The 19,022-nt window shown below is 43.1% G+C and overlaps 1 protein-coding gene across 2 annotated transcripts; it reads left to right on the top strand.

The window, feature by feature from the left end:
• The first annotated feature begins 644 nt into the window (after positions 1-644).
• PPP1R15B (protein phosphatase 1 regulatory subunit 15B) lies at positions 645-8,897 on the top strand. 2 transcript variants are annotated; one of them, XM_054690251.1, is made up of 2 exons: positions 645-2,312; positions 6,274-8,897. In XM_054690251.1, the coding sequence occupies exons 1-2, from the start codon at positions 1,113-1,115 to the stop codon at positions 6,493-6,495; spliced, it is 1,422 nt and encodes a 473-aa protein (XP_054546226.1). In that variant the 5' UTR covers positions 645-1,112; the 3' UTR covers positions 6,496-8,897. The 2 variants fall into 2 exon arrangements, with proteins under 2 accessions (XP_054546226.1, XP_037352402.1); XM_037496505.2 differs by having other exon boundaries at positions 648-3,029; positions 6,274-8,896.
• The last annotated feature ends 10,125 nt before the right edge of the window (positions 8,898-19,022 follow it).

A 19,022-nucleotide genomic window follows, 5' to 3' on the forward strand; every position in this document is an offset into this window, starting at 1 on the left:
GCTAGTCAATCCTGAAAAAAACAAGCTGATGGCTGGGAGGATGAGGGGGTGGTGGAGATTGTATGTAGGTAGGGCGCTCGAAGGCCTCAAAACTAGATCCTGGGCAAAGCTAGTGATTAGAAACCCTAAAGCTGAGGGTGCAGAAATGCATAAGGTTGATTCGTTTTTCCGCATAAAAATTTCACTCCTATAATTCACTCCAGATATTCGAGTTTTAGCTCTACATACGTATTTACACAGCAACGCCCAACTCTTACACTAAGAGCTCAGGATGATGACCTATTTAGCACTCAACAATCCTGGAACCCCGATAATGCAAGCCCAAGGCAAATGTTTCCACCTGGGGATGTAATGGGCCATTACAGAGACTCCAGGGAACTCTCTGGTTCTCTAGAAACGCTAACACCTCCGCAGATCGCTCCCTTTAGTCCAGGGGCGGGGCGGGGTCTCCAAGGAGACCGCCGGGAAACCAATGCGCACGCGCACAGGCCGGGTCAGGCTGATGCAACCTCCGGCGCGCGGGTCTGGTCTGCCGAGAGCAGGCCGACGGGGACCGGAAGGCCAATCAGCGCCCGCGCGCCAGAGCGCGGAGACACCCGCCCGTGCGGCCAGCGAGTGACGCTCGTCTGCGCGGGGCTGGTGGCGTAGCCGGCGCCCTCCCTCCGTCTGGGCGCGCAGCTCGTGAGTCCTGCTCCGCGCTGGCTCTGCGGCCATTTTGAGCTTCGCTTCCACCTTTGCCCGCCGGTCGGCCCAGCCCTTCCGGGGTCGCGCCGTCAGGGGTTTTGAACCGCCCGTCTCTTCCGGAAAGTCGCCGCCGCCGCCGCGGGAGGGCTCCTATCTATGGTGGCGAGGCCCGCGGAGAACTAGGACGCCTCCTTCCCGCCAGGATGTATGTGGCTCCTGCCGCCGCGGCCCGCGCGCGCTGTTCCGGACTGAGGTCTGCCCCCTGCTGCCGAAGCCGCTTTCCTCTGCGGCGCCTCTGCTGGCCCGCGGCTCGGCCCGGGACCCCGACTCCGCCTCTAGGCCAGGCCAAGACTGTCTAGGCCTCTCCGAATCCCTTCCAGCCGCCCAGCTCCGCGTCCCTCCCTGTGAGACTGCCCGGAAAAGAGGACATGGAGCCGGGAGCAGACGGATCGCGGAAACGGTCAGCCCCTCCGGCGGGCTCCGGGTTCCGGCTGCCCTTCTTCTTCCGTCGGCGCTCTCAACCGGTCTCTTCCAAGTTCCCCACGCCTCCAGTCCAGGAACATCCTGCCAACCCCAAACTGATCTCTCCCCAGCCCGAAGCTCGAACCAGGTACTGGATGAAGCTGCTTTTCCAGCTCTTTGCACCTCTCCCCAGTTTGCTTCAGAAGCTGCTGATTTGGAGCCAACTTTTCGGGGGGATGATCCCGACCAGGTGGTTAGATTTTGCTGGAGGCTACAGCGCCCTGAGAGCCCTGCGGGCAGGGGAGGAGCCAGCCGCCCCCAAGGCGCAGAAATCCTTAAGTTCTCTGGTACTGGACCCCTCCGACGACTCGGCTACCAGCCCCATTGATTGGCTGGAGGAGGGGATCCACTGGCAGTGCCGGTCCGCGGATCTCGAGTTGGAACTGAAACACAAGGGAAGAGCTTTGGACCCTGCCGCACATGATTTTCTCCTGGAGCGGCAGCTGTGGGGGATGGAACTCTTGCCCAGTAGCCTTCAAGCGCGTCTGTTGTCTGACCGGGAACTTGGCTCGTCGCCCTCCCGGCCGCTAAACTTTGAGCGCTTAAGCAATTTCAACGTCGTCTCCTATTTGCTGAGCACTTCCTATCTCGACTGCCTGCCCCGGGCAGAGCTCAGCTATCAGAACGGCTTGGCCGGTGGTGAGCTAGTTGATTTACAGACGCTCACCGCGGAGAGCAGCTGCCTGACTGAGGCTCATTCTCATCCCCAGCCTCTAAATGCAGAAATCACTGGAGGCTCGTGGCAGGGATGTCCACCTCTCTCTAGGGAAGGCCTGCCTGAAATCCACCATCTTCGCATGAAACGGCTGGAATTCCTTCAGCAGGCTAGCAAAGTGCAAGCGTTACCCACCCCGGACCAAGATCATGGCTACCACAGCCTGGAGGAGGAACACAGCCTTCTCCGCGTGGACCTGAAACACGGCAGAGAGAGTTCCACAGAGTTTGTTACTCCTTCTGGAGCCCTTCCCAGAACCGCCCAGGAACCCATCGAGGAGAACACAGAATTGTTGACCAAAGAGGTTCCACTTGCTTTGGGAAAACGGGGCCCTTCGGATAACTGTCCATCTTATGAGACACCTATGGCCAGAGAGCCTGAAGAAGACCAAGTAAGTGTAGCTGACTCCTCGGACATAGAAGATGACCTCCCCGTTTCTGCCAGGCCAGCGTGCAGTAACAAGCTGATAGATTACATTATGGGAGGTGCATCCAGTGACTTGGAAATAAGTTCTGATTCAGAGGGTGAGGATTGGGATGAGGACGCTGAGGATGATGGTTTTAATAGTGACAGCTCACTCTCAGAATCAGACCTTGAACAAGACTCTGAAGGGCTTCACCTTTGGAATTCTTTCTACAGTGTAGATCCTTATAATCCCCAAAACTTTACAGCAACCATCCAGACTGCTGCCACAATTGTCCCTGGACACCCTTGTGACTCAGAGAATTTATTTGACAAATCTGATGCAGAGACTTCTCCTCTGACCAGAAGCCTTCCCGAGTCCCCTGGCCCTAATTCTGGGGAGGAAGATGACTGGGAATCTAGTGCAGATGAAGCAGAGAGTCTCAGACTGTGGAACTCTTTCAGTAACTCCGATGACCCCTACAACCTTTTAAATTTTAAGGCTCCTTTTCAGACATCAGGGAACAAGTGGAAAGGCTGTTGTGTCTCAGAGAGGTCGTCTGAGTCCACTGTGGCCATTACTGAGTGTCACACTTTACTTTCCTGTAAGATCCAGCTATTAGGGAGCCACGAAGGTGAAAGTTCAGACTTGGTTCAGGGTGGGGTTCTTTCTGGAGAAAGACACACGCATATCAAGAGAAAAAAGGTTTGTTTCAACCTGCCTGATAATTTGTTCTGACTGTTTTGAATGGTAAAATATAGCCACGTAACTGTTTTGGAGGCTTAGTAGTGCATATTTTTTAGAAAGGCCTCTAAATTCATACACATGAATTGAGAAGTGAACTCCCCGCCCCTCCCTTTCTCCTCACGGAGTGTCAGACCTTCCAGATGGAAATTGCCAGTGTGGAGATGGTAGCAGCAAAGTATTGTTTGCACTTGGGTTGGCAGCGGTGGGCTCTTTCTATACCCTTTTTAAGGAACAGACAAAATTAAGACTTTTTTGATAGGTTTAATTTTTCTTGAGATTGGGAAATTTCTATTAGAGCCATAGAATTTTCAGATTCACCTGCAGACCCTTAATACTAGGTACACATGGTAACAGTGTCTTCATTCCAGCCTATTAGAACCTAAAGGATTGATGGTTCCAAGTCGCAGGTCAGATTTAGTTTTTTTGCTGTGGAAGAAAATATTAATTTCAGCCTTAAGAACTTTTTGACAGGTACAGTGACAGAAAACAGGAGAGAAGTAGTATTGCCTTGTCTTTAAAATACAATACTAGTTACCATTGGCCGGCAACGGGTTAATAGTCAAATGTAAACAATGATAATCTCTTACTTAGTTTATCTCCTTGTGGAGCATTTTTATTCTTTCATCACATTGGCAAAGTAGTCTTATTTGGGAGTCTTCTGAGTTGCCCCCCCCCCCCCACTTCATTCAGTTAAAAAGTTGCTAATTGGAATTGAAGAGCACTCCCCCAAACACACAGGGTGACTTTTGCTCACCAAGTTTCTTTACCTCTACTGTTACTTAGAGAAAGAAGTGGGTGTGTTGTTGCTGATCTCAGGTTCTGCAGTATCAGGGTGATTCAAGTGGGCAGTGCCATAATCTCTTGGTTCCATATGGCCGGCTTAATACTTTGAAACTGTTTCTGGGCTTGAAAAGGTCTGTAAATGGTGGAAATCGTATTTCTTAACCTGTAGAAGCAGAGTAAGTCATGTTAAAAATTGAATTTTAGTTCATACTTTCACTAATACCATGATAAAAGAGCTTTTCTCTTTTTTTTTTTAAGGGGTCTCTGGTAAAGTGACCCGTTAAGAGTAAATTGGTAAGAAGCAAAGTGGGGCAAAGAAATGAACACTTGGCATCTGGAGACCTGCGTTGCCTGCACCTGAGTGTTTAGGGCCGTGAGACTTGGGAAGGCAGCCAGAGCTGGGAGGGAACTCCTCATATCCTTGATTCACTCATTTATCTGATCGGAATAGTAATAAAAATATTTGTTATAAGAGTTAGTGCATGATTTAAGTGAGATAAACAAAACTCTTTAATCCATTGCCTCACTTTTAAATAGTACTTATAATTCAGGACCTCCAGCTATTCTCTTTGCATCCTGTTCATTGGGTCAAAATGAGAGGAGTGAAGTAAATGCTGAGACTGTTGACTATGAACTAGAAGTAACATTTGTTAAAGATAATGTTTAAAGTCACAGTATTGCCATACTTTACATATATGGGAATTATGGGTGATGCCTAATTCTTAAAATGAGGCTTTCGGGAATTCAAGTTTAAAATGCCTTATTTTAGAGCATAACATGGTGCAGGCTGTGGAGCCAGACTCAAGTGTTAGAATCCTGCTTACACTTCATAGAAGCTGATTGATTCTAACAAGTGGGTTAACCGGCCTGCTTCTATTTCCTGAACTCTACAGGGGGAGGTACTAGATCATATACCCTTTAGAGACCTTTTCTAGCCCAACCTTTAGGATCATGTGAGGGTTATGTGAGGTGAAAGTTACAAAGTGCTTTCAGAGGAGCCTGGCATATGGCAGACACCATGTTGTTGTTGTTGTTATTGTTATTTATCTTAGTGACACAGGGAATGAGTAACACTAGAATGCAATATCTAGTAAGGTGTTACATCCCTCCTAATTGTCCTCTGGGGCATTCCTTGGCCTGATGTAAAGGGAATGAAAGTAAGGAGGCCACAGTGGGACTAGCTGATGTAACCATTGAACATACTTTAAAGCAAGTATAATATTTACTTTTGGAGTTTTCAATCTTAGAAACTTTTTTATTAGAAATTAAGTAGAGATTAAAAGACTCAGTCACAATTTTTAAATATATAGTGATAGCATTTGTAGAGGAATACAGAGGGTTTTGACTACAAAATCTCTAGAATAACATTTCAAGATTTGTAAATTTTGCTATACTTCCTTTACTAAGTAGTTTCCTGTTGTATATTCTGATTAACAAAGTAATAATAAGAATAAATTACATGTTCATGATTCAGAAATTGGAAAGTACTGAAAAGTGAACTTTTTTTAAAAGGAAAAAGAATAAAAATTAAGTGAAGAGCCTCTTAAAGCTTTGGTGCTATAATAAAAGCATAAACTTCAGGAATGCATTTCTGAAATACTTCTTTGGGAACGTTTGTCATTTTGGGGAAGAGTATCATAGAATAGTCTTCCCCTCAGGATTAAAAAAAAAAAAAAGTAAAGATTAATAACAGGAAAAATTACATTTTCCCAGCTGGATTAGCTGGATTCATTTTATTAACACAAAGTCAAGAGAGGTGAGAAGGAACAGAAAGGTGACAGGTGGGGGATGGGACTGTGTGCGAAATTAAGGCAGCTTTTGCTAAATGCCATCCTGTCAAAATTAATTCTTTTTTAAAATTTCTGTTATAGTTGCTGCCAAATACTCTTACAAGAGATTTGATAGTCTGAAAGGATTAGTAACAAAAGGGTTAATTACCTTGATGATTGTATGATAAGAATGAGTGATTGAAATTAGTCTTTATTGTGATAAATGTGTGTTGTTTCAAACCATTAAATTTGTGGTAATCTGTTACTTAGGAAATTAATAGAGTCGGGGCCTCACTAGTGGCACCAGGGGTTAAGTCTCAGCACTGTCAGGTATTGCCACGTGTTCAATCCCCACCAGGGAAACTAACCCACATGTGGCACAGCAGACCTCTCCTGTCTGGCCTGCTGCTCCAGACAGGAGTGTATTTCGGTAGATCTGCCTGTTCTGCTCCCCACTCTGTCTCTGGTGAAGCCTCTCACCTCCATACCTATGGCCTACACCCCAGTTCTTGTATGCGTAAATAAATAGATTTAAAAAAAAATGAAAATTAATAGAGTGAAACCTGTTCTGGTCATGGAATGCTATCAGTTAAACAGTTTTTACCTTGCACCACTCCAGACTAAATTAAAATTCATCTTTGTCTTTATAGGTAACCTTCCTTGAGGAAGTTACTGAGTATTATATAAGCGGTGACGAGGATCGCAAAGGACCATGGGAAGAATTTGCACGGGATGGATGCAGGTTCCAGAAACGAATTCAAGAAACAGAAGATGCTATTGGCTATTGCTTGACATTTGAGCACAGAGAAAGAATGTTTAATAGGCTCCAGGAAACATGCTGCATGGGATTTAATGTTTTCAAGCAATGTTAAAGATGATTGGACAGCCTCTGTCCATGGAGGCACTACCTCTTATTTGAGAGGTTTCTTTTAAAAACAAAAATTTGGCAGCTGCCCTTTGACTTTATTTTAGAGAATATGCAACTTGGATGCAGTGACCTAGTTTTACTTTTTTTTGCAACAGTCCCACTCAGAAATATCCAGGTTTGCAGCCAGGCCCTGATAATGAAGGAGGAGATGGTGTGATTTCTAACCCTTCCTTTATTTATTGGGATGTTTTTGAATGCCATTTACTTAACTAAGGTGAAAAGTGGGCCTTTTAAGGTGTGAATTTGCACTTTCAAAATTTATTTTCTTGGGGAACAATATTTATGGGGTTCAAAGCCCATTTACACTTCTAATTTAAATTATGTGTCCCTGAATAGACTTTGGACTCCTCTCCTCCTGCCCACCCAGCATCTTGCAATTAATGGACTTTCATGTTCTCTGTTTTTTCCCAGCTCAGTAATTTGGCACTTTTACCTAAGGCACAGAAAATCATCTTGTATATGTTATCAACTTAACTTACATTACCTTGTGTCACTTTTTTTTCCTTCTAAAAATGACTGATTAAAAATGTGTGGTGGGTTTTTATTTCTCGATTAAGTTCTACTTAAAGATATTTACAAAGACTGCCACAGAACCTACATATGCAGTGTGCTGCTACTTTGGGGAGCTGCATCTTTCTGCCAAATTTTAACATCTAATATATTTAATTTCTGTACAAACTGTTCTTTGGAGAGGATTCTTGTGTGTTGTAGTTCCTGGTTGAATGGTTCTTTGTATCTCTCAACAGGTAGAAATAGTTGTAGAAGATGCCAGAAAGTAATAATTGCATCATAGGCTTTTATTTATTTATTTTTAATTTAAAAGCCTAGAATTTACATGAGAAAAGGTAGGAGACATCTTAGAGCGATTTGGTTTTGTTGTATATACTCTTAATATAGAAAACCAGTGTTATTAATGTTATGCCTCAGCACTGTCACTTTTAAAAACCTGTCAGGGTGACACTGTAAGCTTGGAAAATGACAGTTCTGAATTTTCCAGTTTGAAATGTAAAATATAGACTTCAGTCAGTGTCCAAGTTTGTGTTCTATTTTAAGGAGAGGCCTATACTTACGGGAAAGGCTAGAGCTGTAGATTTAACAACTAGAAAGTCTTACTATCTTTAGCCCAGAGTTTACTTTTGAAGTTTTTGCAGTGACTGGTTGTGCTTGCTTATTTAATTTGTTAGGCTTATTTAATTATGTGCATATGTTAGGTCAAGAGAATGTTAACCAATCCCTTAATGTTCTGTTTTACTCCATGTGCCTCCTGTCTCAAGTAATGGAAAGCGTAAGAGATAACCCTCTTAATTTTTAACTTGTTTCATTGTGGGAACTAATTTGTCATCAGAAGTGCTTATAGACTTACTACCTCAGTTTTAATCTACTTGGTCATTTTATTTCTGTCTGGTTTGCTCTAAGAACTGCATCTGGTGTTCCATAAAGTCACATAAACACACTGGTCCGATTTTTGCAGAGTCCTTATTCAGTGTGTTTTGTGCACTTCCACCTTAGGTCCTCCCAGGGAATGCATTTAGTCTTGGTAGGCCACCACAAAAACAGGATAGTTTCAAGCACCAGCCATGTCAATTGGGAAGAAGGTATTGTTTGCCTTGAAAAAGTCTTTTTGAAAATGTATGAGCATTCTCTTCAAGCAGTCTAAAGCACACATTTATTTCAGGGATTTAGGTTGCATCCTGCGTTTCTGAAACCTAGCACCTCTGCAAATTTGAAAATGGGATACCTTTTTTACACGTTGGATTTTGGAAACTTGTTCCCAGAGATTCCAACCTTACTACCAAATGAGTAAATGCTTGGTCAAGAATTCCCCCACTTACTCTCTTAAGAGGTCAGATGGATGAAAAGGACAGAAAGGACATTTTAAAGTTGGACTGAAGGAAAAAGCCAAAATTCTTAACAAATTTCATCCCAATTGTAGTTTTTAGAGCAAACTTAAACCCCCACAATCTTAAAAAGAAGATTGGACTTTTTAATTGAATACTTAACGCATTCAAAGTCTTGCAGTGGTGCTCTCAGTATCCTTGTAGCATGTGAAAGGCTTGTACAGACAGGTAAGATTTCCTTTTCTGAGTGTTGAAATATAATAGCACCCCTTCATCTTTAACTTGAAATCAAAACTATCAGATTTTATTTTTTTATAATTTAAGGAAGGTGAAGTTAGGGACTAGCAGACTTCTAAGTTGGCTTCTACAGATACAGTGATTTAAATGTAACCAATTTGTTGGAATTTTATAGTTAAAATTATATTTGTGTATATAACTTAACTAATCTGTAAGTTGTAATAAATATATTTGCAATTAAAATTATTACATGATATTTTGGTTCAACTTCCTATTGAATGTTTCATAGTATTTTGCGTTGGTTTTGAAATTAAATTGCACCTCAACTAATTGAAGGGGAGGACTGGTAGGATATAAATTATATTATGACCCATATTTTAATGATAGAAGAATTTAGTTTTTAGGTTATGGAAAAGCCCTTCTAAAAGACTGGGTATTTGATTCTGAAATTAGATTAGCTGTCCACTTTGTGTGCTTACAAAGAAAAATAATATATAAGAATAGTCATAGAAGCTGTAGCACTCATGCTGGGCTTAGCATAGTCTTTCTAACAGGCCTTTTTCTTTTTTTTAAAAATTTATTTATACAAGCACTGGGTATAGTCAGAAGCGCAGGAGGGTGAGAGAATCCACCAGAGCCAGAGCAGGGAGCAGAACAGGCAGACAGACAGAGGACACTGCTGAGGGGAGCAGCGGGCATGGCAGGAGAGGTCTGCGAGCCCTGTGGCACCCTCACCGGCGTTCGGGGATCGAACCGGCGCTGCAGAGGCTGTGGGCAGCTTCACATCCTAGCGCTCAACTGCTGTGCCACCAGGGGAGGCCCCTTAGCATAGTCTTTCTTAGAAAATATTTTCTGTTTTGTATTCATGATAACCATGGTTATTGTAAATAATGATGGTCTCCCATTTACAATATTGAGTAAATGACGGTAGCATTAGAGAAAACTTCTTACCCTGAAGAAAACAAACCACTAGTGGTATGGCAAGCCTGATTGTGGATTAAGGAATGATAGCATTACTCATTTGGCAGTTTGAATTTTCCCAGCTAATGAGAAATCGTTACAGGTGTATTTCTGCACTGGACAGAAGAGACATTTAGCTGCAGATGTTTGGTACAGATTGTATTGACAGTCCCAGGTCTCACTTTATTTTTTTTTACCATCTTGGAGATACTTAAGCATTTTTTACTTTTCCCAGGCAGGTTTATGAAAATAGCGATATTCATGTCCTACCACATTTGCTATGCTTACCCTGACCGCCTGAAGAAATGTTTTTTTTCTTTGATACTTAAACAAAGTTTAAAGCAAATATTGCTGACATCAGAAATTTTGACAGTTGTACACAGATTTAGGAATTTGGTTTCATTCAGAGACTAAGGAAAATTAAAATAGCTTCACTTTTTTCCTCAAAAATACATGTTATTTAGGGTCTCCCTGGTGGCGCAGGGGTTAAAGACAGCGCTTTCAAGCTATCACCAGACACTGCAGCACGGAGTTGATTCCCAGCCAGCCTGATCCCTGGCCAGCTGGGGAGCAACCCACGTGGCACAGCAGACCTCTCCTGCGTGGCCCGCTGCTCCCCACAGCAGTGTATTTCAGTAAATCTGCCTGTTCTGCTTCTCACTCTGGTGAATCCTCTCAGTCCCTGCACCTCTGGCTTACACTCCAGTTCTTGTATGCACAAATCTTTAAAAAAAAATATGTGTTATTTATAAAGTACCCAGTGCAGAGACATTGTTGGTATATCCTAAAAAGTATGCTACTGAGGTTGCTTTTTAGGACCGATTTCATGTATAGGAAGAGGTTTTGATAATGCTTCATTTAACTTCTTATGACACAAATCTGTATTGGCAATAAGGGTTCTCACGAGCTCAGTGGAATACAAAACAGTCTTTTTCTCTGGATTTGCTTCAGTGAGACTCCAGTTTGTCTTGGCCAGTTACTAGGAGACAAAATACAAAGGCAGCGTGACAAGGAGACCTGTAACAATAGGTGTGATAAATGGCACAAAGAATCTCTCAACTGAATCCTCAAAATGGATTGAGTAAGACACATACTGTTTTCAATTAACATGTTTCAGTGACAGGTTTGACAGAAAAATTTCGGTGTGTGAATGGAGTCATGGGGTGGAGGAGTATAACAATTTGAGTCATTTCACTGCTTTATCCTTGGTAGATTCCTTCATTTCACCAGGGAATAGGGAAAACTAGCTTTATAGAAAGTGGGTGGCTTGACAGACAAGGAGGGTACCCCAGAGATCTAACATGAATGTAAGTCCTAGACAGCTCAGCTCAAAGGGAAAGAGCTTTAGAGTGATTTTCAGGTTTAGTTCCTTTATCCTCCCCTCCTCTCAGCACTATCCTTTTCCAGTTTCTACCCCACCTTGTTTAATTTCTTGTTTTTGATTTTTTTTAATACATTTTGTGTTTATTTTTGTGTAGAAGGACGGGTGCAGGCCAGAGGTACAGAGGATGAGAGGATTCATCAGAGAGAGTGGGGAGCAGAACAGGTGGATCTACTGAAATACACTGCTGAGGGGAGCAGCGGGCCAGACAGGAGAGGTCTGCAGCATAATCCAGCTTTCCTGTCACTTCTTTGACCCTAAACATCTCTGGGGTACTTCTGAAAACTAACCCAGTCTCAAAGGGCATATGTCAAACCTAACATTTTGGTGGGATAGTGTTCAGTAAGCTCTGAAGAGAATTAAGAATTTGGGGGGGTGCTCCCTGGTGATCTAGGGGTTAAGTCTCAGCACTGTCACCTCTACAGCCTGAGTTCTATCCCGGGACAGGGAGCTGACCCACATGGCGCAGCAGACCTCTCCTGCCTCGCCCGGTGCTCCCCTCAGCAGTGTATTTCAGTAGATCTGCCTGTTCTGCTCCCCACTTCTCTGGTGAATCCTCTTACCACCCTCACCTCTGGCCTACACCCCAGTACTTGTATGCATAGGTAAATAAATCTTAAAAAAAATAAAAAAGCAGTTAGCTCCCAAAAAGAAAAACTGAAGGAGCCGCAAAAGAGTTTTGAAAAAGGCTTATCAGAATATATATTCTGGAGTGGTTGTCTTTATGAATAAATTTCATCATGAGAAAACTAGCTCCCATTGGGATCTCAAATACAACCTTCTGAGAGACCTCTGTCCCACCGCACAACCCTTCTTTCCCTCTACATTTAAAAATTATCTTCATCTGACCTCTTTTGCATTTTTACTTGTTTCTTATCTGCCTCCACCCTCACTATTCTATATATTCCGAGAGGGCAGGGATTGTACTGTGTGTCTCGTTTATTCTATGAGCCCCGTGCCCAGAACCGTGTCTCGTATTTTAACAGTCAACAAATAATTTATTGGAACTGTTAAAAGATCATCTGTCCAATAGTTCTCTGAGATTCCATCCATTGCCATCTCTGACTAGGAACAAAGGTTCCGCAGTCACAGATGAGGTGGGATTACAGAACTGAGAGCTTTTTAGAGGGAAACTACAGTGAACTTCCAATTTGTGGAATGTAATTGCAAATCTCAATTTGACTAGGGAAACCACATCAACTAATTTGTGTCATTAGTAAGGTGAATATTAAATTATGAGTTAATAAGTGAGCAAATCATCTGAGACCTCTCTTTTCCAGAATTAATATTTTGTATTCAGGTATTCTTCCCACCGTGCCAGATATTTCACTTCTCCCTTTTTTCTTTCTAAAGATTTATTTTTATTTATTTTTTGCATAAAAGAACTTGGGTGTAGGCCAGAGGTGCGGATGGGGGGTGTGAGAGGATTCACCAGAGACTGAGTGGGGAGTAGAACAGGCAGATCTAGGGGATCAAACTCATGATAGTGCTGAGACTTTTAACTCCAGCGCCACCAGGGAGGCCCTCTACTCCCTTTTGGCGAAAGATTGACTTTCGACTTCTAGAGACTCTCTTTTGGCTCCACCAGATGGCGTTCCTCCTCCGCGCGCCATCGCTGCCTGGTGGCCGTCTTCCTGCTAACCTGATGGCTGGTGCTCCCTGGGAGGTCATCCCTGCGTGTGTACACAAGCTGCTGGAGCACTGCCCAGTCCTGCCCATCCCAGCCCTTCCTGGCCCATTGTTACTCGACCTTCTTTGTGGTAACTACCCAGAAGTGGGGGCTGTTCCTAATGGGAGAGCCAGGATTTGTATTTGAACGCAAACAAATAAGTTGATTCTTCCTGATAGACAGGGAGGGAGAATAAAAGGAGCACAGGAGTGCCCCAGGAGACTGGACGTGGGACCCAAGAGATGGACGTCAGGGTATTCGGGGCTTTCTGTTTTGTTGCTTAGGCCCTTATCTCACTCAGCTGCTTGGCGTTCAGTTTTCTGTTTCGTCCCTGTGCATCAGGGTGGCCACTGTCAATGAGAGGAGAGGGGGGTGCTACGTAGCCCCCAAATACACAGAGTATCGCTATGTCTGATGACCATATAGTACGTGAGTGGCCTGGAAGGAGGAAATGAGTCTCAAGGGCAACAGAGGGCTTCGTACTGGAGTTGTCCTTTCCCGCTCAGAGCTAGTAGCCACAGCCAGGTGAACACCCGCGGCTGCTCAGCTAGGCTGGCATTGGCTCTGAATGAGCTTAAATTAACCAGCTCAGGTGAGGGGCTGCCCGCAGTCACTTCAGGAACGCAGAATGGACTGCCATTGTGTGCGTTCACCTGTGCTATGATGGCTTCCCTGTGACTGGAGCGTCTTTCAGCTGAGTTATTGTGGTAGTTTTCCTTCTGGTTGTTGCTGCTTGATTTGATTGAGTAAGGAAAGTGGGGTTATTATTTTTATTACTATTATTTTTGTACCTTCAGGAATTTACATGGGAGTTTCTTGTTTGTTTACTTCTGAGTGATGCATTTTCTAAATACACACTTTTGAACAAATTCCCTTCCTCAGGACAGCCTGCTGAAAATCACAGCTTGATTGGCCTGAGGAATGGAACCCGATACTACCTGAGAGGAGGCATTTTTTTTTTTTAGAGGAATATTGAATTACAGAAGAAAAGTCCTGCTGGTAAGGCAAAGGGTTGAAGCAGGTGCATGTTCTAGCAATTAATCTCCCAGGTTGTTTCAAAGGGGATGCCAAGTCAATGGCCCTTTCCTTTCCATCCCTCCCATTTGGCATAGACCCCCCTCAGGGCCCTTTGGGAGTATTTGCCTTCTTTGATCAGGTCTCATCTTCCCTCTAAAGTCTTCCCGATGATGACACCATCTTTACACCCTGGGAGTTCATTGTCTCGTTTTCAATACAGTATTACGGCCCCCCAGTATTGTGCCCTTTATCACAGTTCCTATCATTGACTTGTAATTGTGGTTTGCACTTCCACTCCTTCCTGCGGACTGTCACCTCTTTGTTGTTTTTTTTCAATTTATTGATTTATGCATAGGAGAACTGGGGTGTAGGCCAGAGATGTGAGGGGTGAGAGGATTCACCGAGACAGAGTGGGGCACAGAACAGGAAGGTCTACTGAAACACACTGCTGAGGGGAGTACCAGTGGAGACAGGAGAGGTCTGCTGCAGCATGAGGGTCAGCTCCCTGGCTAGGGGGGTGACCGTGTTGGGACTTAACCCCTAGGCTACCAGGGAGGTCCCGAGAATCTCATTTCTTTGATGAGTTTTCTGTTTTGTCCCTGTGCAACAGGGTGGCCACTGTCAATGAGAGGAGAGAGGGGGTGCTATGTAGCTCAACACAGGAACCAGAACATCTTCAGTGCTTTAACTCAAGTAGCAATTTCCATTGTTTCCTTCCAATAAATAGGTTCCATGCTACAGGCAATTAGGTAATTTATAAACTCATGTGTTTCAAAGAAGCAATTAAATGTATGCAAAGCTTTATCTTCAATGCACACTTTATCTTCAATGCACACTTTATTTTTACCTGCAGTACTTGAGATATTTTTGAGACGCAGTTATTACTTAAGTCATGACTTTAAACCTAAGGATTTAAATCAAGTTTGTTGTGTCTTCATAACTGATCTTTCAAGTGATAGCGCACGCTTCATTGGCACTTGAATCAATGTTTGATAACTTGATCAATGTTATGTTCGACACTACTTCCTTAGAAAGGGTATCATTCATATCTAATTTTTCTACCACAATCAAGTTATAGAGCATTTCTATTACCCCCAATTTCCATAAAGCTCTCTTGCATTCAATACCTTCCCTAATTCCCAACTTTTGGCAGCCACTCATCTATTGACCTGCTTTTGATCATTATTTTGCCTTTTCTAGAATTACACAAAAATGGTCTCTCATATTCAGTGTGTATACTATTTTTTTGGGGGTTTTTTAAAAACTTTTATTTATTTATTTTTTAAGATTTATTTATTTATTTATATAAGCACTGGGTCAGTCAGAAGCGCAGGAAGGTGAGAGAATTCACCAGAGCCAGAGCGGGGAACAGAACAGCCAGGCTGATGAAACACACTGCTGAGGGGAGCAGCAGGCGCTGCAGGAGAGGTCTGTCGCACCATGTGGGACCCTCGCTGGTGGCCAGGGATTGAACTGGCGCTGCAGGGGCTGCGGGCAGCTTCGCAGCCCAGCGCTCAACCGCTGAGTCACCAGGGGAGACCCCAGTGTGTGTACTATTGTGTCTGACTTTTATCTAGTGTAATGCTTTTTTTCCCCAAAGATTTATTTAGTTATGCATACAAGATCTGGGGTACAGGCCAGACGGGTGGGGTAGGAGGATTCACCAGAGACAGAGCAGGGAACAGAAAAGACAGATTGACCGAAATACAGCAAGCGAGTCAGGAGAGGTCTGCTGCGCCATGTGGGTAGCTCCCTGGTGGGAGATCAAACTTGTGCTGTGGTGGCTGCAGTTAGCTTCATAGGTTGCATCTTAACCCCTTGTGCCACCAGGGAGGCCCCTCTAGTGTAATACTTTTGGAATTCATCTATGCTAGTGAGTATATCAGGAGTTCATTCCTTTTTGTTGCTGAGTAGCATTTTATTATATGATCATTCCACAATTCCTTTATTCCACTATTTGATGGACAGTTTGTTTGTAATTTGTGACTTTTATAAATAAAGCTACTATGAACATTTGCATGCAAGTACTTCTGTGGACATATGTTTTCATTTCTTTTGGATCAGTTTAAGCGTGTGATTTTGGATCATATGGTAAGTGTATGTTTAACTTTATAAGAAAACTCCTAGTCTTTCAAAGTGGCTGTACCACTTGGCAGTGATAAATGAGAGCCAGTTATTCCACATCCTTGCCAGCCTTGGTAGTATAAGTCTTCCTAAGTTTAGCTATTTTAGTGAATTTGTAGTGACAACTTATTTGAGGGTAAATTTGCATTCCCTGGTGTTTAATGACAAAAGACAAAGATCTTTCCATATGTTTATTTGAAATAGCAAATATCTTCTTTTGTGAAGTGTGTGTTCAAATCTTCTGTCCATTATTTGTAACAAGTTTATGTATGTGTGTTTGTGTTTGATTTTTTTAAAAAAGATTTATTTAGTGATGCATACAAGAGCTGGGGTGCAGGCCAGAGGTGCGGGGACAGGGGTGAGAGGATTCACCAGAGACAGAGTGGGGAACACAACAGGCAGATTGACTGCTGAGGGGAGCAGTGGGCAAGACAGGAGAGGTCTGCTACGCCATGTAGTTCAGCTCCCTGGCTGGGGAATCGAACTCATGTTTTAGTGGCTGGTGATAGCTTGATAGTGCTAAAACTTAAATCCCTGTCCCACCAGGGAGGCCCTATAGTAATGTTTTCATTCAGGTAATATATTTCCATTTCTCTCCTTTTTTTCTTAGGGTTCCTTTTGTAATTAAAAACCTTCTCCACAGTAATGATCTGAATCTTTGTCCCCAGGATCTGCAGGCAAAGTCCGGCATTCACGCATTGCAGTGAGCATTGTTTGCCTCCAACGCTGATTTCTCATTAGGTGCAATTCTAAATTCAATGTCGAAACAAATGCAACTTCATCATTGCTATCTTCCTCTTCTTCACCAGCAACAGTTTCTCTTTTTTTTAAATATTTTATTTATCCATACAAGAGCTGTGGGGGGGGCCGTGAGAGAATTCCCCGGAGACAGAGTGGGGAACAGAACAGGCAGACTGACTGAAACTCACTGCTGAGGGGAGCAGTGGGCGGGACAGAAGAGGTCTGCTGCGCCATGTGGGTAGCTCCCTGACCAGCTGGGGGATGGAACTCGTGCTGCAGAGTCTGCGGACAGCTTCATAGGTTGCATCCCAACCGTTTGCACCAGCAGGGAGGCCCAACAGATTCTTTTGATTCTTCTCCAAATTTGGCAGTTACCCATTGCATACAAGTGCTCTTATTGGTAGGCATTTAAATTTCGGGAAACCATGTGCAAACCAATGGTGGTGTGGGGTGTTACGGTGAAAAACTTAATTCAGAGTCATCTAGCCGAGACAGGTGGCTTTCGGGGACCATCAGCATGTGGGGCTGTAGCCCTTCCCTTTCTGCACACCTGCCTGGCTGGCTGGCTGAGCCCCTCAGCCAACGTAGGCACCGGGAAACTTCTGCAGAGGTTCATTGCAGCAGACATCGAGGAGACAGTGAGGAAGAAAATTTAAAACTTTTCAGAAGTCCAATTTATCAATATTTTCTTCCATGGTTCATGGTTTTTTGCACCCTATCTTAGAAATTTTTCCTAACCCAGTCACAAATGTTTTGGCTTATATTTTCTTCTGAAAGTTTTATACTTTTAATTCTGAAATTTAAGTCTACAAACCATTTTTGAGTTAACTTTTGTACATGGTTTGAAGTAAGGGTTGAGATTCATGTTTCTGCACATAGTTATTCAATTGTCAAAAGATAATCCTTTCTCCATTGAATAATTTTGGGTCCTTTGTTTAAAAAGTCATTGAGTATGTACTTGGGTGTCCTTCTGGTGTGTAGCTCTGTCCCTACATGTGTACTACCGGATTGCTGTAGTAAGTCTTGAAATCAATGTGCTCTTTTTCAAAACTGTTTTGCTGTTCTAGGCCTTTTTTTTTTTTAAAGATTTATTTATTTATTTTTATAAAAGAACCTGGGTATAGGCCAGATGTGCAGGAGGGTGAGAGGATTCACCAGAGACACAGCAGGGAACAGAACGGGCAGACTGAAAAAATACACTGGTGAGGAGAGCAGCGGGCGCAACAGAGAGGTCTCCTGCGCCATGTGGGACCCTCCCAGCTGGGATCAAACTGGCACTGCAGAGGCTGCAGACAGCTCCACAGCGCGGTGCTCAACTGCCTGTGCCACCAGGGGAGGCCCTGTTCTAGGTCTTTTACATTCCTATTTGAATTTCAGAACCCAGCTTGCTAGTGTGTTGAACAGAATGACATTGGCTCTATAGACTGATTTAGAAGAGTTGACATCTTAACAATATTGAGTATTCTGACCTATAAACGTAGTACACCTCTTCATTTATTTGGTCTTTTAAAACTTCTGCAATGTCTGGGTCTCCCTGGTAGCTATGGGTTGAGTCTCAACACTATCACCACTATGGCCTGAGTTTGATCCCTGGCCAACCGATATGGTGGAGCAGACCTTTCCTGTTGTTCCTGCTGTTCCCCTCAGCAGTGTATTTTGGTAGATCTGCCTATTCTGCTCCCCACTCTGTCTCTAGTAAATCCTCTTATACCCTCCACACCTCTGGCCTACACTCAAATTCTATGCAGAAAAAAAAAATTTAGCAATGGTAATAATTTTCTGTATACTGACCTTGCTCATGTTTTGGTAACTTTATACATAAATATGTTCTACTCTTTGATGATATTGTAAATTGTACTTCTCAATTCAATTTCTAATTCTTTGGTGATAATATAGGGATAGAATTTATTTATGTATATTGGTCTTGTAGCCTGCAAGCTTAGGATTTTTTTTATATAGAGCATCACATTTTAGAGTGACAACAGTCTGTGCCTTTTATTTCTTGGTTCTTTTCTTTTTGTACTGGTTGGGATATTCAGGACATTGTTGAAAGGAAGTGGCGAGAACAAAATTTTGACTCTTCATTAAGAGCTGTGATTTTTTCTCTTTCATTCCTGATGTTGGTAATCTGTGTCTTTCCTCTTGTCTTTCATATCAGTCGGGCTAGAGGTTTACCAATTTTATTCATCTTTTCAAAGAATCAGCTTTTGGTTTCATTGATTTTTTTATTTTTACTTTGTTTGGCTTTATTTTGTGTTCAAGTCCATTGATTTCCAATTTGTAGTCCATATTCCTTCCTTCTATGTTCTTTGGGTTTCATTTGAGCTTCTTTCTTCTTTCTGATTCCTTAGGGTGGAGCTTAGAGCACTGATTTAAACCTTTCTTCTCATGTAAGCGCCTGATGCTATAAAGTTCCTGATAAGTACCGCTCTAAGTGCTTCTCAAATATGTGTATATTTTGTGTTTGTATTTCATTTAGTGTACGATATATTCTTTTTTTTTTT

Source organism: Talpa occidentalis, unplaced genomic scaffold, assembly GCF_014898055.3.
Source record: "Talpa occidentalis isolate TD23 unplaced genomic scaffold, MPIMG_talOcc4v2.1 talOcc4.8, whole genome shotgun sequence".
NCBI classification, from domain to species: domain Eukaryota; kingdom Metazoa; phylum Chordata; class Mammalia; order Eulipotyphla; family Talpidae; genus Talpa; species Talpa occidentalis.

What these genes read in the sequence shown, in the direction of transcription:
- PPP1R15B (XM_037496505.2), top strand. Translation starts at nt 1,113, where the DNA reads ATGGAGCCGGGAGCAGACGGATCGCGGAAACGGTCAGCCCCTCCGGCG. An exon ending in CGCATATCAAGAGAAAAAAG is followed by an intron (nt 3,030 to 6,273) that starts GTTTGTTTCAAC and finishes TTGTCTTTATAG; the next exon opens with GTAACCTTCCTTGAGGAAGT.